At 40.6% G+C, this 25,519-nt stretch overlaps 1 protein-coding gene across 5 annotated transcripts in view; it reads left to right on the top strand.

Annotated features, from left to right (window-relative positions):
* The window catches only part of LOC139386208 (endothelial cell adhesion molecule b), a 77,286-nt gene that overhangs the window by 43,904 nt on the left and 7,863 nt on the right, over positions 1–25,519 (top strand). Inside the window, exons 1-5 of one of the 5 annotated variants that reach the window (XM_071131691.1) lie at positions 3,300–3,657; positions 15,410–16,542; positions 16,790–16,902; positions 18,669–18,870; positions 19,220–19,375. In XM_071131691.1, the coding sequence (XP_070987792.1) occupies positions 18,744–18,870; positions 19,220–19,375 (283 nt within the window). In that variant the 5' untranslated portion in view covers positions 3,300–3,657; positions 15,410–16,542; positions 16,790–16,902; positions 18,669–18,743. Of the gene's footprint in view, positions 1–3,299; positions 3,658–15,409; positions 16,543–16,789; positions 16,903–18,668; positions 18,871–19,219; positions 19,376–22,439; positions 22,485–25,519 lie in introns of those variants that run through there. The other 4 variants (XM_071131688.1, XM_071131687.1, XM_071131690.1 and 1 more) reach the window with 4 other exon arrangements.

The raw sequence follows: 25,519 nt of genomic DNA, 5'->3' as shown, positions 1-25,519 counted from the left end.
ATACCAATTGTACATACCTTTTTGTGCGCCTCCTCATCAGTATACCTGCAGAAATAAGTAGGAAGTTCAGTCATCTGGACCCAATGCAGCTATAGCCGTCATCATATTCTTACCACTTTGTTGATTGACATCCGTTGCATTATGTCCATTTCCTGTTTTAGAAATAATTTTAAAAGGGAGGACGTGCCAAACACAGCCATTTGCACAAATATGAAAGATAGAGGGTGTCATCATAAAACAATATCAATTTAGATCATACAAGGTAGAAACCTTACCTTAAATTGAGGCGATCTTAAAAATGTTCTGTTAAGTACCTGCACCTGCTGTTTTCGCAAATTAAAATCTCAATGTTTCAGTTGGGCAGGTAGTTCTTGGGGATTCTTGCAGGAACCTAAGGAGGTTCCTTGATGAACCCCACCTCCTATGGGGTTCTTGGAAGTACCTGGTGGGTGCATTTTTAGTGCCAAAGAACTTTGAGGATCTTAGAAGAACCCTTGTTGAACCCCTAACTTTTAGAGTGTATTGGGACAGGCGAAGAACCCTTTTATGTTTGCACCTTTTTATCTAAGAGTGTAGCACTGCTCCTTTAGAACACACTCATCATTTCTCAGTAAAGATAATGCCCCCATCTCAAGCAGAAAAAATGTGTTTTCATCCCTAACAGGATTAGAGAGTCACGCCAAATCAGAAAAAACAATCCAGGGTCTATTATTTTGTGGAATTACACAATGGCTGATACAATGATGATGCTATTAAACTCATGGGTCATCCACTTCAGTCAGTCTGACAGCATCAGCTTTGATGACTGTTATGGCAAGTTGGGACTTTCATTGGCGTAAGAGTGGACATTGGCATTCTCCATTGGCGCATTGGTTCTCATTTGTCTTGGGAATTTCTGTGGAACAACGGTCTCTAATAAACTTGCAGGTTCAGTACATGAATCAAGTAGTTTTATTTAGGACTATCCATTTCTGTTAGTATACAGTGCCTTGCGAAAGTATTCGGCCCCCTTGAACTTTGCGACCTTTTGCCGCATTTCAGGCTTCAAACATAAAGATATAAAACTATTTTTTTGTAAAGAAACAACAACAAGTGGGACACAATCATGAAGTGGAACGACATTTATTGGATATTTCAAACTTTTTTAACAAATCAAAAACTGAAAAATTGGGCGTGCAAAATTATTCAGCCCCTTTACTTTCAGTGCAGCAAACTCTCTCCAGGAGTTCAGTGAGGATCTCTGAATGATCCAATGTTGACCTAAATGACTAATGATGATAAATACAATCCACCTGTGTATAATCAAGTCTCCGTATAAATGCACCTGCACTGTGATAGTCTCAGAGGTCCGTTAAAAGCGCAGAGAGCATCATTAAGAACAAGGAACACACCAGGCAGGTCCGAGATACTGTTGTGAAGAAGTTTAAAGCCGGGTTTGGATACAAAAATATTTCCCAAGCTTTAAACATCCCAAGGAGCACTGTGCAAGCGATAATATTGAAATGGAAGGAGTATCAGACCACTGCAAATCTACCAAGACCTGGCCGTCCCTCTAAACTTTCAGCTCATACAAGGAGAAGACTGATCAGAGATGCAGCCAAGAGGCCCATGATCACTCTGGATGAACTGCAGAGATCTACAGCTGAGGTGGGAGACTCTGTCCATAGGACAACAACCAGTCGTATATTGCACAAATCTGGCCTTTATGGAAGAGTGGCAAGAAGAAAGTCATTTCTTAAAGATATCCATAAAAAGTGTAATTTAAAGTTTGCCACAAGCCACCTGGGAAACACACCAAACATGTGGAAGAAGGTGCTCTGGTCAGATGAAACCAAAATTGAACTTTTTGGCAACAATGCAAAACGTTATGTTTGGCGTAAAAGCAACACAGCTCATCACCCTGAACATACCATCCCCACTGTCAAACATGGTGGTGGCAGCATCATGGGCGGCAGGGTAGCCTAGTGGTTAGAGCGTTGGACTAGTAACCGGAAGGTTGCGAGTTCAAACCCCCGAGCTGACAAGGTACAAATCTGTCGTTCTGCCCCTGAACAGGCAGTTAACCCACTGTTCCCAGGCCGTCATTGAAAATAAGAATTTGTTCTTAACTGACTTGCCTGGTTAAATAAAGGTAAAATAAAAAAATAAAAATAAAAAAATGGTTTGGGCCTGCTTTTCTTCAGCAGGGACAGGGAAGATGGTTAAAATTGATGGGAAGATGGATGGAGCCAAATACAGGACCATTCTGGAAGAAAACATGATGGAGTCTGCAAAAGACCTGAGACTGGGACGTAGATTTGTCTTCCAACAAGACAATGATCCAAAACATAAAGCAAAATCTACAATGGAATGGTTAAAAAATAAACATATCCAGGTGTTAGAATGGCCAAGTCAAAGTCCAGACCTGAATCCAATCGAGGATCTGTGGAAAGAACTGAAAACTGCTGTTCACAAATGCTCTCCATCCAACCTCACTGAGCTCGAGCTGTTTTGCAAGGAGGAATGGGAAAAAATGTCAGTCTCTCGATGTGCAAAACTGATAGAGACATACCCCAAGCGACTTACAGCTGTAATCGCAGCAAAAGGTGGCGCTACAAAGTATTAACTTAAGGGGGCTGAATAATTTTGCACGCCCAATTTTTCAGTTTTTGATTTGTTAAAAAAGTTTGAAATATCCAATAAATGTCATTCCACTTCATGATTGTGTCCCACTTGTTGTTGATTCTTCACAAAAAGATACAGTTTTATATCTTTATGTTTGAAGCCTGAAATGTGGCAAAAGGTCGCAAAGTTCAAGGGGGCCGAATACTTTCGCAAGGCACTGTATGTCTTCAAAACCTGTGCAGGCTAAGAGACTTGTCTGAGATGAGAAAATACATGTAATTTAATGTAACTAATACTGCAAATATGAGAATCCAGTCATGGCAACAGCTAGCAGCAGAGACGGTTGTCAAAGTGACCATGTGTTAGCCTACCTCATCTCTGTGTCCAGCTGAGCTGTTGAACTTGGGTCACGTGAAGCAAGAGTCAGTCAGGTTTGAATTATTGAGCCAGGGATTGTTTAGGGATTAGTCAATAGGTGCTTCACGGCATAAATTAAACAAGGGCCACCATAGCAATGGGGTCACATGATACCAGGGGAAATAAGTCACTGCAACTATAAGCCCAGAACAAGATGCCAGCACTTACGTCATACCGATGCCCAGTTGCGCCCCCCCCCCCCCCCTCCCTCTTTATCGCTCTTGCTCACTCTCTCACTCTGTGTCACTCTCTCTAATTTGCTCAGCTGAATACACTTTAATTCCAGAAAGAAAATAACCGGGGTGCAGTCACACTAGCTGTTGAGCAGCCCCTAGCCTAGCTAGATGTGTGTGTGTGTGTGTGTGTGCGGACATGTCCCTCTTGCTGAACGTGTGTTTGCGTTTATGGGGACTGGGGGTTAAGACCCTCTTCTTATAGGGTTATTGTTTTTGTGGACTAGGGATTTGAGACCCTTGTCACGTCACGCTGAGGGGGTTGTCTGTCCGTGTGTGGAGGGGATTATTCTGTGTGTGTGTGTGGGACCTAGCTCCAAGCTGGCGGATCTGGAGGACTCAGATTGCTCGGATCAGATGATCCATCTTCAGCTGACCATCTCAGGGGACTGGCCAGCACCCTGTGAGTGAGCCTGCCCACCACCATAGTCTAGTTCAATCTCTCCTCTTTTTCTACTTTTTATCTCTCATTTCACTCTCATTCCATTCATTCAATTCTCATCATCCAATCTTTCTCATTCCAACTCTCCATGCTCCTCTACTTCTCCTCTCCACTTTTATTTTATCATCTGCTCTTCCTCTACCTCTTTTAAATGCTTTGGTTGTAGGCTGCTGGATGATACTTTAGGTTTTATTGCTCTGCCTTATGTCTTTATGATTATCCTGAGTGTAGTTATACAAGTTATTTATTGGCATATAGTCTTGATATTTTCTAGTAGGAGATATGGGCTAGACCTGGTCGTTAAATGAGATCTAGTGAGCAGTTCTCCAACAGTTCAATCAACTAAATGCTTGAGATTATTTTATGCATATCCATATATTTCAATCATTTCTAATGCTTGACATTAGCATATATCTCTTTAGAAATTTCAATCAACACAAATGTTTGACTATCTTATGTATTTTTTTGATATCCCAAATGGTTCAAATGTTTGACTATCTTATGTATTTTTTTGATATCCCAAATGGTTCAAATGTTTGACTATCTTATGTATTTTTTTGATATCCCAAATGGTTCAAATGTTTGACTATCTTATGTATTTTTTTGATATCCCAAATGGTTCAAATGTTTGACTATCTTATGTATTTTTTTGATATCCCAAATGGTTCAAATGTTTGACTATCTTATGTATTTTTTTGATATCCCAAATGGTTCAAATGTTTGACTATCTTATGTATTTTTTTGATATCCCAAATGGTTCAAATGTTTGACTATCTTATGTATTTTTTTGATATCCCAAATGGTTCAAATGTTTGACTATCTTATGTATTTTTTTGATATCCCAAATGGTTCAAATGTTTGACTATCTTATGTATTTTTTTGATATCCCAAATGGTTCAAATGTTTGACTATCTTATGTATTTTTTTGATATCCCAAATGGTTCAAATGTTTGACTATCTTATGTATTTTTTTGATATCCCAAATGGTTCAAATGTTTGACTATCTTATGTATTTTTTTGATATCCCAAATGGTTCAAATGTTTGACTATCTTATGTATTTTTTTGATATCCCAAATGGTTCAAATGTTTGACTATCTTATGTATTTTTTTGATATCCCAAATGGTTCAAATGTTTGACTATCTTATGTATTTTTTTGATATCCCAAATGGTTCAAATGTTTGACTATCTTATGTATTTTTTTGATATCCCAAATGGTTCAAATGTTTGACTATCTTATGTATTTTTTTGATATCCCAAATGGTTCAAATGTTTGACTATCTTATGTATTTTTTTGATATCCCAAATGGTTCAAATGTTTGACTATCTTATGTATTTTTTTGATATCCCAAATGGTTCAAATGTTTGACTATCTTATGTATTTTTTTGATATCCCAAATGGTTCAAATGTTTGACTATCTTATGTATTTTTTTGATATCCCAAATGGTTCAAATGTTTGACTATCTTATGTATTTTTTTGATATCCCAAATGGTTCAAATGTTTGACTATCTTATGTATTTTTTTGATATCCCAAATGGTTCAAATGTTTGACTATCTTATGTATTTTTTTGATATCCCAAATGGTTCAAATGTTTGACTATCTTATGTATTTTTTTGATATCCCAAATGGTTCAAATGTTTGACTATCTTATGTATTTTTTTGATATCCCAAATGGTTCAAATGTTTGACTATCTTATGTATTTTTTTGATATCCCAAATGGTTCAAATGTTTGACTATCTTATGTATTTTTTTGATATCCCAAATGGTTCAAATGTTTGACTATCTTATGTATTTTTTTGATATCCCAAATGGTTCAAATGTTTGACTATCTTATGTATTTTTTTGATATCCCAAATGGTTCAAATGTTTGACTATCTTATGTATTTTTTTGATATCCCAAATGGTTCAAATGTTTGACTATCTTATGTATTTTTTTGATATCCCAAATGGTTCAAATGTTTGACTATCTTATGTATTTTTTTGATATCCCAAATGGTTCAAATGTTTGACTATCTTATGTATTTTTTTGATATCCCAAATGGTTCAAATGTTTGACTATCTTATGTATTTTTTTGATATCCCAAATGGTTCAAATGTTTGACTATCTTATGTATTTTTTTGATATCCCAAATGGTTCAAATGTTTGACTATCTTATGTATTTTTTTGATATCCCAAATGGTTCAAATGTTTGACTATCTTATGTATTTTTTTGATATCCCAAATGGTTCAAATGTTTGACTATCTTATGTATTTTTTTGATATCCCAAATGGTTCAAATGTTTGACTATCTTATGTATTTTTTTGATATCCCAAATGGTTCAAATGTTTGACTATCTTATGTATTTTTTTGATATCCCAAATGGTTCAAATGTTTGACTATCTTATGTATTTTTTTGATATCCCAAATGGTTCAAATGTTTGACTATCTTATGTATTTTTTTGATATCCCAAATGGTTCAAATGTTTGACTATCTTATGTATTTTTTTGATATCCCAAATGGTTCAAATGTTTGACTATCTTATGTATTTTTTTGATATCCCAAATGGTTCAAATGTTTGACTATCTTATGTATTTTTTTGATATCCCAAATGGTTCAAATGTTTGACTATCTTATGTATTTTTTTGATATCCCAAATGGTTCAAATGTTTGACTATCTTATGTATTTTTTTGATATCCCAAATGGTTCAAATGTTTGACTATCTTATGTATTTTTTTGATATCCCAAATGGTTCAAATGTTTGACTATCTTATGTATTTTTTTGATATCCCAAATGGTTCAAATGTTTGACTATCTTATGTATTTTTTTGATATCCCAAATGGTTCAAATGTTTGACAATCTTATGTATTTTTTTGATATCCCAAATGGTTCAAATGTTTGAGGTAATCTTATGTATTTTTTTGATATCCCAAATGGTTCAAATGTTTGAGGTAATCTTATGTATTTTTTTGATATCCCAAATGGTTCAAATGTTTGAGGTAATCTTATGAATGTATTTTATTTATTTTGTATCTGAAAGGTGTCATTTTGTTTGAGGTCCTGTAGGCTATATCATCAATATAACTATGTTACAGTTCAAGTTTACAGCAAACAATTCAGGGTTGTCTGACTACACATAGGAACAAACAGAACTTGGTAACAGTGTACAACATCCCAAATGTGGGTAAATTATTGATTTGTGAGATCTGTGACCTCCATTTTGGTCTCTGTGGACCCGAGTCCAGCTGAATGTTGCCCAGATTACGTAAAAGCCCTCTCAAACAGCTGTGGGGGATGACATAATTTTATCCACTATTAATCAAGGCACTGTAATTATTCTGCTTTTGATCTTATTTTTTTTATATTTAAATGTGCTCCGTCTTCCCCTTCAATTGATCTCATCTGGGCTTTGTAAGTTTACATCTGGCCAGTATTTGTAGTGTTAGGGGGATTACCAGTAGCAGTGTTGAATTATGATAGCTGAATAAAAACAGATTGCAAGAGAGGGCTATACAGATATCAAGATGATTTCAAGGAAGACCTAAATGTGATTTTTGCTCCTGACCTCTTACTGTAGGTTGACTTTCAAGGGCTTCAAGGCTCGGTCATTTATGTGAAGCACCCTGTGACAAGTAGGGCTGGCATAATTACCGTGTCACCAACGGTTATGGATGAAGACAGAATGAAAGTAAAATAGGTTTTTATTGTGGAATGAACAGATGACTGGAGACGGGACATCCAGGCATTTGTGTGGATGAGTCCATTTCTGCTATAACATGGACTCTACAATGTGGTGAAACTTTGTTGCTCCTTGCTGAAAACATGCATGGTGTTGTAGCAAACGAGTCATCCGTGATCTAGGCGACCCCCCCCCCCCCCCCTCCCTGCAACAGTAGCATCAGCAGTCGGGAGCGGAGGAGAGGAGAAAATGTGCGTCTTAATGGTTATTATGGTGACTGGTTATTTGGCTGACCAATAACCGTCATCCACAATTCCATGACCGTCACAGCCCTAATGACAAGTGATGTCATACTTGAATATTTAACTGAACTGACAAGATTGGAAGAGTTTTGTTGACTGCAATTCACCGCTTAAAACAGTTCAATGTTGGCAGATCTGTGGAAGCAATATGGCGGAAGCTTCACAACTAAATCGCCTTTACCTAGGGCTGTGGCGGTCACGAAATTTGGTCAGCCAGTTATTGTCAAGCAAATAACTGTCGATCTCACTGTAATTCACTGTTTATTAACATAAACACATTTAGCATCTCCTGGCTTCCACACATAGCCTACAAGCCACTGATGCAGACCTTTGGAACATCTACATTTTAAAAAGTCTAATAAGTCCATGTAATATAGCCTACACCTTCACAATAAATACATGATTTATTTCAGACAGGTTTAAAGAAGCATGATATGAAGAACATGTAGTCTATTTCAGAAGAACAGAATAGCATACTCTTGAGCTGTCCTGATCTGGCTATGACAAATGGCTTTGGGCTACACTAGTTCATTTAGCAGATGAGATTTGCTTAGAATTCCGGTGCATTATTTTATAGTATGAAGAATACAATTGAACAAAGCTGAATAAAATAGAAAGGATATTTTCTTCAAGCGATTTTAGGGAGTGTGCACATGCGGCTATTCTGTGTTGAGTGGTTAACAAAGAAATAGGTACTTATATATGCTTAATTTAGAGTTACTAATGTAACTTTAGTTGTTCTAATAACTTTGGGCTATAGGTTTAGATTTTTTAATACATTGTAAGGCTGCATGATGCGACTAATAGTGATTTGAAAAACTATGCTTGAAAGGCATGAGCTCTGCTTTTGTTTTTTATGTGCTGTACACACCAGCCTATCATTAACAATTTGACAAGCACTTGGCAATGCCTCCAATTTCACTGCAGCATCCCCTTTGTGGCCGTAATGCACCCTCAAAACATCCATGCCTTCTGCGGCCATAGTGCCCTTGGCCCGGAATGCTGCATTGTACCCTTCTCCCTCGGTGCTGCGTGTTCCGAGGCATCTCTCACTCACATGACTCTCCATTATGTGATCGGGTCTTTCTCACAGGCTACAGGTGAAGACAGACACATTGGGGACGTAACTGTGTGAGTCCTTATCCAATTATGAGGTACATATTGAATATATTTACTTTTCGTCAGCCAACAAGATGAGTAGGCCTAACGAACAGCAAAAGCACTAGCCTATGTCAATCGACAGTCCCCCGTAGTACAAAAGTCAACCTATTCTGTACGAAAAATAAATACTCCAAACATAGTCTGGGACAGTTGTGGGATGCGATAGATCCCAAATGAATACAACCACTAGCATCAAAAAATAACTTTTTTATGCAATGTGGCTGATGCAACAGATCAGAACGTTTAGCTTAAAATGTTGATCAACTATTTCTTCACATTATAAGCACAGCAATGAGCACATGGCAGTAGGCTATATTCGCGAATGTTCCATTAGTGGAAAACACCATTATCAAAAGTGACAGCAAATGTGATTATGCATGTAATGCTTTTATTATAAAGGTGCATTGTTATGATGAAAATGATCTTCCCCAAACTTGACTCACTCGCTGCTTATGTACAGCACCTTGCAAAAGTATTCACCCCCCTTGGTGTTTTTCCTATTTTGTTGCATTACAACCTGTAATTTAAATGTATTTTTATTTGGATATCATGTAATGGAAATTAACAAATTAGTGAAGTGAAATAAAATAAAAAAATAGTTTCAAAAAATAACAAACTGGAAAGTGGTGGGTGAATATGTTTTCACCCCCTTTGCTATGAAGCCCCTAAATAAGATCTGGTGCAACCAATTTACCTTCAAAGATTGCACACAGGTGGATTGTACACAGGTGGACTTTATTTAAGTGTCACATGATCTCAGTATATATACACCAGTTCTGAAAAGCCCCAGAGTCTGCAACACCACTAACCAAGGGGCACCACCAAGCAAGCAGCACCACGAAGACCAAGGAGTTCTCCAAAGAGGTCAGGGACAAAGTTGTGGAGAAGTACAGATCAGGGTTGGGTTATAAACAAATATCAGAAACTTTGAGCATCCCACAGACATCCCACCATTAAATCCATTATTTGGAAAGAATATGGCACCACAACAAACCTGCCAAGAGGGCCGCCCACCAAAAATCACGGACCAGGCAAGGAGGGCATTAATCAGAGAAGCAACAAAGAGACCAAAAACAACCCTGAAGGAGCTGAAAAACTCCAAAGCAGAGATTGGAGTATGTGTCCATAGGACCAATTTTAAGCCATACACTCCACAGAGCTGGGCTGTACAGAAGAGTGGCAAGGGGGGGGTGAATAGTTACTCACGCTCAATGTTAACATTTTTTGTCTTGTTTGTTTCACAATAAAAAATATTTGGCATCTTCAAAGTGGTAGGCATGTTGTGTAAATCAAATTATACTAACCCCCCCCAAAAAAACATTTTCATTCCAGGTTGTAAGACAACAAAATAGGAAAAATGCAAAAAGGGGCTGAATACTTTCGCAAGCCACTGTATGCTGTATGCAAGTTAGGCTCTACACCCCTTGTATAGCGGATTTATGTGCTTTATTTTAAGAAGTTATTTGGCCACTTTAGTTGTGATACAAACCTTGTGAAAACATATAGGCCTATAGGCTAGACTACATGTGGTGATTTGAAAAGTCGCACAAATAGGCATTGTTCTGATGCTGGGCATCATTCACACTTGATAATATATAATTAACAAGTGATAGGCTAGTATTGTTACCCATCAGACTATTCTTGATTTAATCTGGTCTTTACGTATACTAAATAACATACAGTACATTCGGAAAGTTCAGACCCCTTGACTTCTTTCACATTTTGTTACGTTAGAGTTATTCTAAAATGAATTAGTTTTTTGCCAAAATCCCATAATGACAATCCAAAAACAGGTTTTTAGAAATGTTGGCAAATTTATTACAACAAAAAACTGAAATAACACATTTACAGTTGAAATCGGAAGTTTACATACACTTAGGTTGGAGTCAATAACTTGTTTTTCAACCACTCCACAAAGTGGAGTAATTTTTCCAACAATGTTTGCAGACAGATTATTTCACTTATAATTCACTATCACAATTCCATTGGGTCAGAAGTTTTACATTGTCGTGGCAGAATCAGGATTCTTGAGGTAACATTTATAAATAAGATGTTTTATTAATTTTATTGCATGCTTATGTGAGAGATGTCATTAGAATGTCTTTTGGATAATACTGTTTGCAGTTTGCAGTTATCCCTTTCCTGCTAGGGCTAAGTTACATTGGGTTAGTCTTATCTGTGAATGTGTCTGTAAACTATTCCTAAACCATGTGAAGGGATGGTGTGATAAATGGGGAACCAGATAGGTGGCTCCACAATGTCTGTGTGCCAGTCACTGTATCGCTGTGATCTTGTCCAGGAGGGAGTGTCTAAAATGACAATTGATATATATACACCATTGGATGATGTAATGTCTTGTTACTATTTTGTACCTAGAACGAGATAAGAGCTTCGTTTAGGAGACCAAACTGAACAATAATTTATAGCTAAATACTGTCTTGCGATGGGATACTCCTCAAGTAAAATCTTTATTTGTGTAATGTTCTTAAGATCTGTTATTTGTCATGTCGACTAGGGGGGTGGATCTTTGCTATAAAGGATCTCAGTTGCCATTATGTTGACACTCTCAGAGAATTCATTTATAGACACTGAATTGATCTGAGAGTCACATGGTTGTGATGGAGCTCATATAATAAAAAATGGACTTTATGATAACTGACTTGTGTGTGGTTTGCTCTCATGATTTGGTAATACAGGACATTTCCACGACAACATACAGTAAGTTGACTGTGCCTTTAAACAGCTTGGAAAATTACAGAAAATTATGTCATGTCTTTAGAAGTCTGATAGGCTAATTGACATCATTTGAGTCAATTGGAGGTGTACCTGTTGATGTATTTCAAGGCCTACCTTCAAACTCAGTGCCTCTTCGCTTGACATCATGGGAAAATCTAAATAAATCAGCCAAGACCTCAATGTTTTTAATTTTAATTTTATTTTTTTAGATCTCCACAAGTCTGGTTCGTCCATGGGAGGAATTTCCAAACGCCTGAATGTACCACATTCATATGTACAAACAATAGTACCCAAGTATCAACACCATGGGACCACGCAGCTGTCATACCGCTGAGGAAAGAGATGTGTTTTGTCTCCTAGAGATGAACGTACTTGGTGCGAAAAGTGCAAATCAATCCCAGAACAACAGCAAAGGACCTTGTGAAGATGCTGGGGGAAACGGGTACAAAAGTATCTATATCCACAGTAAAACGAGTCCTATATCGACATAACCTGAAAGGCCGCTCAGCAAGGAAGAACCCACTGCTCCAAAACCGCCATAAAAAAGCCAGACTACGGTTTACAACTGCACATGGGGCCAAAGATTGTACTTTTTGGAGAAATGTCCTCTGGTCTGATGAAACAGAAATTGAACTGTTTGGCCACAATGGCCATCGTTATGTTTGGAGGAAAAAGGGGGAGGCTTGCAAGCCGAAGAACACCATCCCAACCGTGAAGCACGGGGGTGGCAGCATCATGTTGTGGGGGTGCTTTGCTGCAGGAGGGACTGGTACACATAACAAAATAGATGGCATCATGAGGGAGGTAAATGATGTGGATATATTGAAGCAACATCTCAAGACATCAGTCAGGAAGTTAAAGCTTGTTTGCAAATGGGTCTTCCAAATGGACAATGACCCCAAGCATACTTCTAAAGTTGTGGCAAAATGGCTTTAAGGACAACAAAGTCTAGGTATTGGAGTGGCCATCACAAAGCCCTGACCTCAAGCCTATAGAAGATTTGTGGGCAGAACTGAAAAAGTGTGTGCCAGCAAGGAGGCCAACAAACCTAACTCAGTTACACCAGCTCTGTCAGGAGGAATGGGCCACAATTCACCCAACTTATTGTGGGAAGCTTGTGGAAGGTTACCCAAAATGTTTGACCCAAGTTAAACAATTTAAAAGCAATGCTAACAAACACTAATTGAGTGCATGTAAACTTCTGGGACCCACTGGGATGAAATAAATAAATGCTGAAATAAATCACTCTACTATTATTCTGACATTTCACATTAAATTAAAGTGGTGATCCTAACTGACCTAAGACATAGAATGTTTACTCAGATTAAATGTCAGGAATTGTGAAAAACTAAGTTTAAATGTATTTAGCTAAGGTGTATGTAAACTTCCGACTTCAACTGTACATAAGAATTTAGACCCTTTACTCAGTCCTTTGTTGAAGCACCTTTGGCAGCGATTACAGCCTGGAGTCTTCTTGGGTATGACACTACAAGCTTAGCACACTTGTATTTGGGGTGTTTCTCCCATTCTCTCAAGCTCTGTCAAGTTGGATGGGGAACGTCGCTGTACAGCTATTTTCAGGTCTCTCCAGAGATGTTAGATCAGGTTCAAGTCCGGGCTTTGGAAGGGCCACTCGAGGACATTCAGAGACTTGTCCCGAAGCCACTCCTGTGTTGTCTTGGCTGTGAGCTTAGGGTCGTTGTCCTGGTGGAAGGTGAACCTTCGCCCCAGTCTGAGATCCTGAGCGCTCTGGGGCAAGTTTTCATCAAGAATCTCTCTGTATTTTTGTTCCGTTCATTTTTCCTTAGATCCTGACGAGTCTCCCAGTCCCTGCTACTGAAAAACATCCCCATAGCATGACGCTGCCACCACCATGCTTCACCGTAAGGATGGTGCTCGGTTTCCTCTAGAAATGATGCTTGGCATTCAGGCCAAAGAGTTAAATCTTGGTTTCATCAGACCAGAGAATCATGTTTCTCATGGTCTGAGTGTCTTTAGGTGCCTTTTGGCAAACTCCAAGTGGGCTGCCATGTGCCTTTTTTCTGAGGAGTGGCTTCCGTCTGGCCATTCTGCCATAAAAGCCTGATAGGTGGAGTGCTGCGAGATGGTTGTCCTCCTGGAAGGTTATCCCATCTCCACAGAGGAACTCTGGAGCTCTGTCAGAGTAAACATCAGGTTCTTGGTCACGTCGCTGACCAAGCCCCTTCTCCCTTGATTGCTCAGTTTGGCCGGGAGGCCAGCTCTAGGAAGAGTATTGGTGGTTCCAAACTTCTTCCATTTAAGAATGATGGAGGCCACTGTGTTGTTTAATGCTGCCAACATTTTTTGGTACCCTTCCCCAGATCTGTGCCTTAACACAATCCTGTCTCGGAGCCCTACGGACAATTCCTTCGACCTCATGGCTTGGTTTTTGCTCTGACATGAATTGTCAACTGTGGGACCTTATGTAGACAGCTGTGTGCCTTTCCAAATCATGTCCAATCAATTGAATTTACCACAGGTGGACTCCAATCAAGTTACAGAAACATCTCAAGGATGATCAATGTGCTCAATTTCGAGTCTCATAGCAAAGGGTCTGAATACTGATTTAAATAAGGTTATGCATGCATGTATGTATGTGTGTGTGTATATATATTGTGGCAAACCTCTTCAAGGTTAGGAGCGTTTGTCACAAATTAAGTGGTAAACTGTCACCAAATCACCCAAGAATGAGAGTTCTTTCGAACAGGACAGTACCTGTGTTTTTGTTTCTCCGTCCTGGTCCACCCAGGCCGTAGGCGAGGTCAAGGATAGCAGGGTTCGGTACACAAATCGGGTTCTCGGTAGGTCCAGATCCAAACGCCAACAGGTAAGTCCAAAACAATCCAGCTCATACACGGTAAATCCAGCCAATCTCTATTGTCTCTTTCTCTATTGTTCATAGATCCTTCCAGCACTCTCTCTTTCTGGTTTTTCTTGACCCTTTATCTGTGTGTCGGCTCCACCTTCTGAGGGTTCCCCTTGCTTCTGGGACTTGTAGTTTTGGCGGTCGGCCATTTTGTGAGCTGTAGTTCTGACAGGGGTGGCCATTTTAGTGATCGGGCAGAGCCCGTTTATTAGTTCTGCTCTCACATATCTGCCATTTATCACTCGACCCCCTTCTTTGCCACAATATATATATATATATACACACACACACACAAACACATTTGCAAACATTTCTAAAAACTTGTTTTCACTTTGCCATTATGGGGTTTTGTGTGTAGATTGATGTAATTTAATCCATTGTAGAATAAGGCTGTAATTTAACAAAATGTGGAAAAAGGCAAGGGTACTTTTCGAATGCACTGTATGTGTGAAATTGGTTTTGATTTAGAATGGACCTTTACCATGCACCTGTATTGGAAAAAAAAAAAAAGGTGAGTAATAAATATAGAAGGCTTAGCCTATAGAAAGCTGATGGGATCCTCTTTTTAGTAGAGGCCATCACTCACACAATTGAATAGGCTATTGAATTGTTGCACAACATGTTTTCATGGGCTCTTATGAAGTGTTTGATTAGATTTTCGATTAGATTTTCATTGATGTCACAGTGATTAGAGGGACAATAGAGTGCTGTGTACCAGGCAGTTAGCAAGTTTGGTAGGCTACTAATGACCATCAGCAGCATCAGAGCTTGGAGAAGCCTAATTGCCATGACTCGTGACCGGCAGTGTGGCGGTAATACGGTCACCGCAACAGCCCTACTTATACCAATTCTTCACATATACCAACACTAAAGGATTAGGAGTAGGGAGTGTATTGGAACCAGCTGTGTGTTGATGCTGTGCCAGGTGAGTTTTAGTGACTGTCTGTGTGTTTGCTGTGTCAAGGTGACTCCCAGCGGGTGGAGATGCCCAGGAGAGAGATCGAGGTGGTGAAGGGTCAGATGGTGGTCCTACAGGCCTGGTACAGCCCCACATCTGATATTGGTAGGAACAGCGTCATCTGGAACTTCATGGCAAACGACTCCAAGCAGGTATGTAAGGGATCTCCTCTTGCTCAGACATCGGTTTCCACAGAAATCACTGTTGCTGGATCTTTTCTGATGAACTTTTCCCTGAGGTGTTGTGTCCCTCTCATTGGTGATTTGTTGGTGTGTGGTCTAAAGGAACAGACTAGTGTTGAAGAAACTGTTTATGAACTGTTGAAGAAGCTGGTTGATTATTTCAGGGCTGGGAGCCGTTCTGCTCAGGTATCAGTCAGTTTTAGTTTATTCTCTGAAGTACCGGACCAACCTCCCATTCTCAGTAATCCAATCCTCTTCTTGTAATCCCAGATTTGGCCAGGCATTTTAGCTGTTCAGCCATGCGGCAGGTAGCCTAGCAGTTGGAGGGTCCCACGTTTTTACTGGAAAAATCTGTCGACGTGAGCTGGATGCCATTCCCTGCTATTGAGCAAGGCATTTAACCCCCTACAACAACAGGTGCCCAGTGTGGCAACCTCCTACACCTCTCCAAGACCTGTATGTGTGTCTTGGTTGGGTTGGGTTAAAAGGATCTTGTGTGCAGTTGACCAATAAAATAATCTTAATCTTAATGGAATGTACAGTGCCTATAGTAAGTCTACACCCCCTTTTAACTTTTTTTTAAACATTTTGCTGCATATCATAATTGGATAAGTCTCCACCCCCTGAATTAAAACTTGGTGGAAGCACCTTTGGCAGCCACTAGAGCTGTGAATCATTTTCATTAAGATTCTACCAGCTTTGCACTCTTAGGGCAACCTATATCCATTGTTTTTGTCAAAATTGCTCAGGCTCAGTACATTTGGTTGGGGATCATTGATAGACAGCGATATGTAAGCCTTGTATCTGATTTTTTTTAAAAGCAGATTTAAGTCAGGACTGAGACTCAGGAACAGTCAACACCTCTTGGAAAGCCATTCTGGTGTGTCTTTTCAAAAAACATTAATGAAATTGTGTCGCAGAAAAATCAACCAATCCAAGGGTCTTCAGAAGACTGAGGTGGGTTTTTCTCTAACTTTTAACCTGGGTTTGCTCCTTTCATATTTCTTTTGATCCTAACAAACTCCCCAGTCCCTGCAGGTGACAAGCATACTCATAACAGGGTGCTACCACCACTGTACTTGAAAATACAAAGGGATCAACAACATTGCATTCACTCCATATTACTGGCCTGTATGACAAAGTGAAAAGAAAGAAACCTGTGTTAAAAAATCCACTCAATCATCCATTCTGTTCTATTTTTCAGTGAGACAACAACACACATTTTTATACCAAAGACACACCAGAATGGCTTTCCAAGAGATGTTGAGTGTTCTTGGGTGGTGTAGTCTCAGTCCTGACTGAAATCAGCTTAAAAAGGTTTGAATATCGCTGTCTATCAATGCTCTCCAACCAAATTTAATGAGCCTGAGCAATTTTGAAAATAGATGCATATATGTTGCTCTAAGATTTGTGTAAAGTTGGTAGGATCTTAATTAGAATGATTAGAATTTGCAATTGTAATGGCTGCCAAAGATGCTTCCACAAAGTATGATCTTAGTGGGGTGGAGACTTATTCAATTATGATATTGCAGTTATAGAACATTTTCATGTAAATGTGGAGTAGGTTGTGTAGGTCTTTTAGAAAAAAAATAAAATCTAATAAGGGATTAAATTCAAGACAACAAAATGTGAAAAAAGTTTAAGGGGTGTAGACTTTCTACAGGTATTGTATGTACATAGAGCAACTTTTTTTTATACACATTACAGACAACAAAAGGAGCTTCTTCACACTAGAATATGTAAAGCTGAACAGCTCAACATGGAACAATGCACTGATTGGAGACTACGCAGTTGAAAGCTGTCAGATCTTTTTTCTTTTTTTTTGTGCTTAAATATTTAAGTTTTCACACAAAATGAAAAAATATATGATGAAGAAGATTAATAGTTCAAAGTTGGTTGGTTTGCCTCTAATCTCGTCCACCAGCCGGCTCTCTCTGTCGAGCCGTCTGGTTTCACAGCACCTCAGTGCATCCCAATCTAGCATAACCCTTAGAACCTCCCCCTACATTGGGGAATTCAAAGTGCGTACGCATCTTAGAAAGTGGAAAATCTGAAAATACGCATCTTAGAAATAGTTTTCGCATATAAACTTTATGCCCGAACTCAGAATCAATTGGTCTTCCCAAAGATAACATGTGATAGAACATACATTTTGATTGGTCCCATCTAATACAGCTGTAGCAGGCTCGCTCCCATTCCCACCTCAATTTAAATAACCACACCCCTTTCAAGTCCCACTGTGGCACAGTGTTACCAGGCTCTATGTGCCAGAAATTTGAGCCTGGGGATGAGGTTAGTTTACCTCCACCTTTAGAGTTTAGCTTATTTATATATAAAAATAAATGTAACCATTATTTAAGTAGGCAAGTCAGTTTTAAGAACAAATTCTTGTTTACAATGATGGCCTACACATGTAGTTGTGAGACTATATTAGGATTATTCTCAACATCAAGCCTGATGGCTCCTTACTTTTATAGATCCAGACTAAATATGTGGTAACAATGTGGCCTTGTTGCATGTATGTCCTGTATGTTTAGAAAACGTGTGTGTGCATGTTTCTTCAGTGATAGTCTCAGTAGTTTCACTGGCCATGGCCTGTGAGCTTATCTCTAACAGAAAATCAGTCTAAAAATTCTAACTCCACCATCTGCACATACATATCAGGATTATCTTTATGAAGGACGTTGACTTCTGTTGTACGGTTAATCTGTGTGGCTGTGTAGACTGTCTATAGATGACACCAAAGATCGTATTTCAGCTCAATATCAGTATTGTATATCTAGAGAACCGGTATTTATGTAGTTACTTGCATTGGTTTTCATTACAACAAACTCTCGTGTTGCAAAAATGCTAGTCTCCCTCCTCGACAAGCAACACAAATGCTGGCTCGAAAAAGGCTAACAATATGTAGGGTTTAGATAGTGTGCTGGCGCTACTAGAAGGCTTCTATGGAATCGAGTACTCATCTGTGTAAATAATTGCTGACAGTACATTTGGTTCCTGAATTGCACAATCTACCATTGCGTTCCCTATTGTAAACTATTTATGTCTGTCCATGTCTGTCTGTCTGTCTGTCTGTGCAGGTCATCTCCTACAGTAACGGTGAGCCAGGGATAGGTAGTCCTGAGTTCAGGAAGCGTGTTGGGTTCAGCCTGTCCATGCCTTCGTCCAATCTCTCCATCTACATCAACAACACCCAGGAGTCAGACTCAGGACGATACCTCTGCAATGTCATCATCCCTGGAGCCGCCGGACTCTCTGGAGAAATGCGCCTCAATGTCAAAGGTACCGACCGGACGCCTAGATTCTGGCACTTTCCAAAAAAATGTTTTTTGGGCCAGGCCTCAGAGATGGAAACACAAACGTGTAAACTGTACAGTTTGTACATATGCACTAGGCTGTCTCTATAATATTTTCCCACAGCTTCAACAGATGGATAGTGTTGGCAAATTTCCTTTACCTTAGGCAGTGTGGCCACCATTCTTAGAAATACAATACCCTGTTCAATTGAAATGGATTAATACAATACTTCAGGAGGTCAAAAGGGGGTCAATTGTAGTAGACCAAATCCTTTCATTTGTTTCTCTCTTAACTCTTCTGTTGTTTCTAACTATCTGTTCTCTCTCGCTCTCAGTCCCTCCCTCGCCTCCAGTGTGCACGATGACTGGGTCATCTGTGCTGAATGGCAATGTGACACTAAGCTGTAAGTCCAGTTTGGGCGAACCCATCCCTCATTACAAATGGACCAAGAATGCCCCCATGTCAGAGGTCTTCTTTTCCCCCATGCAGAGTGAGTACTCCATTATCTTTACCAATAATGTTAGCCAATCACATTACCTCTCTGCCTCAGTTACGTTTCATCCTAATACTAAGTAGTCCCAATCAGTATGGATTCAATTCTTAATGAGTTTACAAAACACCTTTCTAATATTGAATTGCACTGCCTTTTGCTCACAGAACAGACTCAATTTGTTGGTGCATGGACTCTACCAGGTGTTGAAAGCATTCCACAGGGATGCTGGCCCATGTTGACTCCAATGGTTCCCACAGTTGTCAAGTTGGCTGTATGTGCTTTGGGTGGTGGTACATTACACACCGGAAACATTTGAGTGTGAAAAACCCAGCAACTTTGCAGATCTTGACACACTCGAACCGGTGTGCCTGACACCTACTACCATATCCTGCTCAATGGCACTTCAATATTTTGTCTTGCCCATTCACCCTCTGAATGGCACACACACAATCCATGTCTCAATCTGTCTCAAGTGACATCAATAAGGGATCGTAGTTTTCACCTGGTCAGTCTGTCATGTAAAGAGCAGGTGTTCCTAATGTTTTGTACACTCAGTGTATGTACTGTATGAGCTGAGGATCACAAAGGATAGCTCACCTCCATCAATCACCAATGTATAGCATTAAACCATGTGATGCAGAGTAGCCACAACTAACTAGCACTGAAAACACCTGCCACTACTGTGGATGGGTGCAATATATTTTTAGCCAATTCAAACTGTCCTCTTCACAGCAGCTCCATATGGGTTATTGTAGTAAGGAAACCTAGTCAGTTGTACATCTGAATGCATTCAACTGAAATGTGTCTTCTGCATTTAACCCAACCCCTCTGAATCACAACGTTGCGGGGGGATGCCATAATCGACATCCACGTCTTCAGTGCCCGGGGGAACAGTGGGTTAACTGACTTGCTCGGGGGCAGAACGACAGATTTTTACCTTGTCAGCTCTGGGATTTGATCCAGCAACCTTTCGTTACTGACCCAACACTCTAACCACTAGGCTAACTGCCGACCTGCCTGTCAATAAGATTGTCAAAATGAGAACTAAAATAGATAAATTGATACGCTCTTTAAGTAATACCTAGCTTCTAAATATCCATTAACATTGACATAAGATTCCGATAATTCCAAATAAATAACAAATATATACTTTCAGAGATTCAGATTGATCTGACAGCGTTTACACAGGCAGCCTATAATTCTGATATTTTTCCACTGATTGGTCTTTTGACCAATCAGATCAGCTCCTTGGCCAATAGAATCAGAATTGGGCGGCCTGTGTAAGCACAGCCATAGTGGCATATTGTTCTTCCATGTTTTTACTGGTAGATGTGTTCAGAAAATGTTGAGGACTAATGTGTGGTGTGTTGGTGCCTGGCGGTGGGATTGCGGATTGTCTTTTATAAAAACATTTCGGTGAGTTTTTTTTTTTCTTTGAAATGCCATAACATGCTTCACTTAATCCTCTTTATAGACTGGGAAACGTCACCACATACACACTGCATGCTCATGTCAGACTTGCAGAGGGAGAAAAATATCAAATTGAGGTTTATTTCTGATACGATACTGCACATATGCCTGTTATATTCTATTATTTTGTGAAGAGTTGTAGAAATACAGTGGAAACAATTATTGTGAAAGCACCAGCTGTTTCTGAGCAATAATGAGGCTTACACTGATTGACCCAAGTATTGGAATAGCTCTTTCTCTGATCTCGCTTCTTCTATAGATCACCCATCTAATACACTATCTGTTTCACTGCCTGATTGACACAATATCAAGGACTATGGGTTTGAATGCACCACCAAACACACACAGACAAATCTGCATAGTCTCTAGGAGTTGAAAACACTCTGATCCTCTGTATTTTTCTCTTTGACCTGGCATATGCTCTCTGTGACATTGAGCCTCCACCCCCGTGCTCTACTGGCATTCTAAAGGGCTCTACTTTTGACTAAGCGTAAGGGGTATTATCAAACGCAAGTGTTCATTTGGATTGTTTTGGTCCAGCAGCAGCAGTAGGCTAATTCTTTTTGCCAAATTTGGCAACTTTCAGTTGTTTTATGGTAATAACTTTGTCAGTGGTGGCACATTGTCTAGCCTAAATTGCCCATATGCCAATGGAACAAGAGATGTGATTTGACATCATGTGACCCGATTCTACCTAGAAGCATTGAAGCAAATAGTCTGCTTGTTTAATTTCATTTGATTTAAAACCAAGCTTATATAAAATATCTTTCGTAATGCTATATCAATGTAACTGCAAATGTAATCATGCTTATAGAACAATTGACATATCCATGCATGGCTCGCACATGATGCAATGCAATTTACCCTACTGTAGCCTATATTAGGCCTTTTCCGTGTACGAAAGTGCTGTGTAAGATAATTCCATATATACTTATAATATACATACATTTCTAACATATTTAGCAAATAAACTAGATACATTTGTTATTACTATTAGGGCCTATTAGGTCACTGTTGGTTTTGAAAAAACTATACTATACTATACTATACACCAATCACAATGGACTAGGACGAACATTCATGCCCTCCACTGAATTGGAATTAATGACACCACACAATGTCAGTCTGTGCATGCCTTGAATCCACCACATTTTATACCATAGAGCATGTTAAAATTAGCTATGGAGTGGTCAAGCCCTTGCCACACCTACAACTTACTAATTAATCAAAAGCCATCCCTTTTATGTCACCTCCAGGTATTGCGTTCCGCTGTGAAAATGGCAACAATATTTCTGACACACCGTGAGCTATTTTGGTTTGTTAAAATAGCGAGCTTCCCTCAATCAATCAGCATGTGTCTCTTGCTTCAATCTAAGATGCTGGGTTTCTATTGTGTTCCCAGTCTCTCCTTCTCTACTACCTCTGTCTCATCACTCTTTTCTTGCAAACTTTTGCAACTATCAACTCCTTTCAACTCCCTTGTAAGGGCTAGGGGTTGATGTCTCTTTTCCCTATTTAATCGCTCTCTCTGTACCAGCCCTTCTTCTCTCCGTCACTGTCTCTGTTACTCTTCTCTCCTGCATGACCACAGAATGGAGAGCCTGCCCCTCGCCCTTGCTTGTTCTAGGGTTCATGGGTAAGGGTTTCACAAATATACCCCCAACCCACTCTAGGATGCAGAAGCCTGTAGAGCCCCACAGCCAATATAATATTAGAGCTCGCCTGCTTGTAGTCCTAAAAAACGGAAGTGAGTTACCTCTGGTTTGTTCAGCCATTCCTATAGGGGAAATGAATTGAGAAAGAATGGGGTTTTGGGATAATTGGTGAAAATAAGGTCTGAGGTTAACACAGGTTTATATGTTTTGATCTATGAGATAATATCAGCCAGTTAACATGACTTTTAGAAATTATGAAGCCTTTAAGTTTGTGTTTTGATTACAACATTCACAAATGTGCTCTTAGCTGACAAAGATTATCTCATAGAACGAACCGTATAAGATATCCTAAGCCTGTGTTTACCACAAACCTTATTTTCGCTGTTTATCCTAAAACCCTCAAAAAGAAAACATTCACCCCCCCCCCCCCCCCCCCACCATAGACTTTGGTAAATGAGCCATAACTGAGTTTGTGCCTACGAAAAGATGCCATTACTATTGCTCTCTATAATCTTGCTGGTGTCACACACACCCCCCCCCCCCCCCCCATCCCCATCCCCATGTAAAACAAAACTGCCCCCCACTAGACAGACACAGCTGTAAAGTTGAACCTTTAGAATAATTTAATATGTTATTCATCCAAAAGCATGTCTGTGTTAATCCTTACCAATGACTTTGCCTTTTATACATCTGCATTGCCCTTATGAGCTCAGTCGATCTGAGATTACATGTCTTTGACCAGGCTGGTTAGACTTGCTTGATAGAACATTTTTCCTTTGGTATGGATCAACTGATACCACCCTTTGGTCCTTAGCCATCTGGCCTGAAGATGAAACTACTTAATAACATAGCAACCACTGAACTGTAGGTTAACCTGTTCATAACATGCTCCAATAATACAATGTAAAAGTATGAAAATCCACAGTAATTAATATACTAATATAAAATAAATGGTACATGACTGTAACAAAATGCGGCGTGTAGATTGCGAAGTAAACAAACGTAAAACACGAATCAAAATACAAACACTACAAAATAATAAACGTAATGAAGGTAAAGGTAGGCTACAATATGAAGGCCATCAGAGACAACGATAAACACCTGCCTCTGATTGAAAGCCCTCTAGAACACCCCACTAGCTACAATCCCCATACATACACACCACCTACAAAAACCCAATGGCCTGACCAAATAAATGATAAACACAAAATACTTTGACCAGGGTGTCCTAAGGTTCCCGAACGCACCTAAAGGGTCCGGGTGGGCGTCTGTCCATGGTTATATACATGTCTTAGTCCCTTCTCCTCGCGTCCCTGGATAGTCCACCCTCGCCGCCGACCATCAAGTCCTCACCCAGAACCCCACTGGACTGAGGAGCAGATCGGGACTTGAGGGGAAGCTCAGGAGTGAGAGGAAGCTCAGGAGTGAGAGGAAGCTCAGGCAGGTTGATGAATCTACCAGATCCTGGCTGGCTGGCGGTTTCGGCAGAGGTCGACTGGCAGCACTGGAAGAGTCTGGTCGACTGGCAGATCTGGAAGAGTCTGGTCGACTGGCAGATCTGTCGACTGGCAGCATCTGGAAGAGTTGGTCGCTGACTGGCAGCTCTGGCTGCTCCATGCTGATCCATGATGACTGGCAGCTCTGGCTGCTCCATGCTGACTGGCTGCTCCATGCTGACTGGCAGCTCTGGCTGCTCCATGCTGACTGGCTGCTCCATGCTGACTGGCAGCTCTGGCTGCTCCATGCTGACTGGCTGCTCTGGCTGCTCCATGCTGACTGGCTGCTCCATGCTGACTGGCTGCTCCATGCTGACTGGCGGCCCTGGCTGCTCCATGCTGACTGGCGGCCCTGGCTGCTCCACGCTGACTGGCGGCCCTGGCTGCTCCACGCTGACTGGCGGCCCTGGCTGCTCCACGCTGACTGGCGGCCCTGGCTGCTCCACGCTGACTGGCGGCCCTGGCTGCTCCACGCTGACTGGCGGCCCTGGCTGCTCCACGCTGACTGGCGGCCCTGGCTGCTCCACGCTGACTGGCGGCTCTGGCGGCTCCTTGCAGACTGGCAGCTCTGGCGGCTCCTTGCAGATGGCAGCTTTGGCGGCATCCTGCAGACAGGCAGCTCTGGCGGCTCCTTGCAGACTGGCAGCTCCTTGCAGACTGGCAGCTCCTTGCAGACTGGCAGCTCCTTGCAGACTGGCAGCTCCTTGCAGACTGGCAGCTCCATGCTAACTGGCAGCTCTATGCTAACTGGCAGCTCTAATGCTAACTGGCAGTGACAGCGCTTCCGACAGCGCTCGAGGCGCACTGTAGGCCTGATGCGTGGTGCTGGCACTGGTGGTTGGGCCGAGGACACGCACAGGAAGCCTGGTGCGGGGAGCTGCTACCGGAGGGCTGGGGTGTGGAGGTGGCACAGGATGGGTTAGACCGTGAAGGCGTACTGGAGATCTTGAGAGCGGTGCTGGCACAGGACGTGCAAGGCTAGGGAGGTGCACAGGAGGCCTGGTACGTGAGACTGGCACCATCTTCACCAGCCGACTGTCTTGCAAACTCCATTCTCCTATATCCTTCCGCGCACTGCTCCATACACTCTCCCTGGGTCGACCGCCCACCTGTCTATCTCCTCCCAAGAAGTAGACTCTGTATGTGAAGGAGAGTCGGACCAAAAATTAAACAAACGTAAAACACGAATCAAAATACAAACACTACAAAATAATAAACGATTGCAAACTAACACTAAGGACACTAAGGACAATCACCCACGACAAACTCAAAGAATATGGCTGCCTAAATATGGTTCCCAATGTCTTACCCTGGCCTGACCAAATAAATAAAGATAAACACATTCTGAAGTGTTTCCTTTCTGTCTTGTACGTAGACTAAGATTGTGTCTTAACATTCTGAATATGTATGAAACATGAGTAGGTGCACAATTAACTGTTGGCATAAATACTGTCAGTTTGTTTGTGTTCTTAGATCTTGGCTGTAGAAATGTTGGTGATAGTCACTTGCTACTGTAGTTT

This window comes from Oncorhynchus clarkii, chromosome 27 (genome assembly GCF_045791955.1).
Source record: "Oncorhynchus clarkii lewisi isolate Uvic-CL-2024 chromosome 27, UVic_Ocla_1.0, whole genome shotgun sequence".
Taxonomy (NCBI): Eukaryota; Metazoa; Chordata; class Actinopteri; order Salmoniformes; family Salmonidae; genus Oncorhynchus; species Oncorhynchus clarkii.
This window is presented reverse-complemented; position numbering and strand designations above follow the sequence as displayed.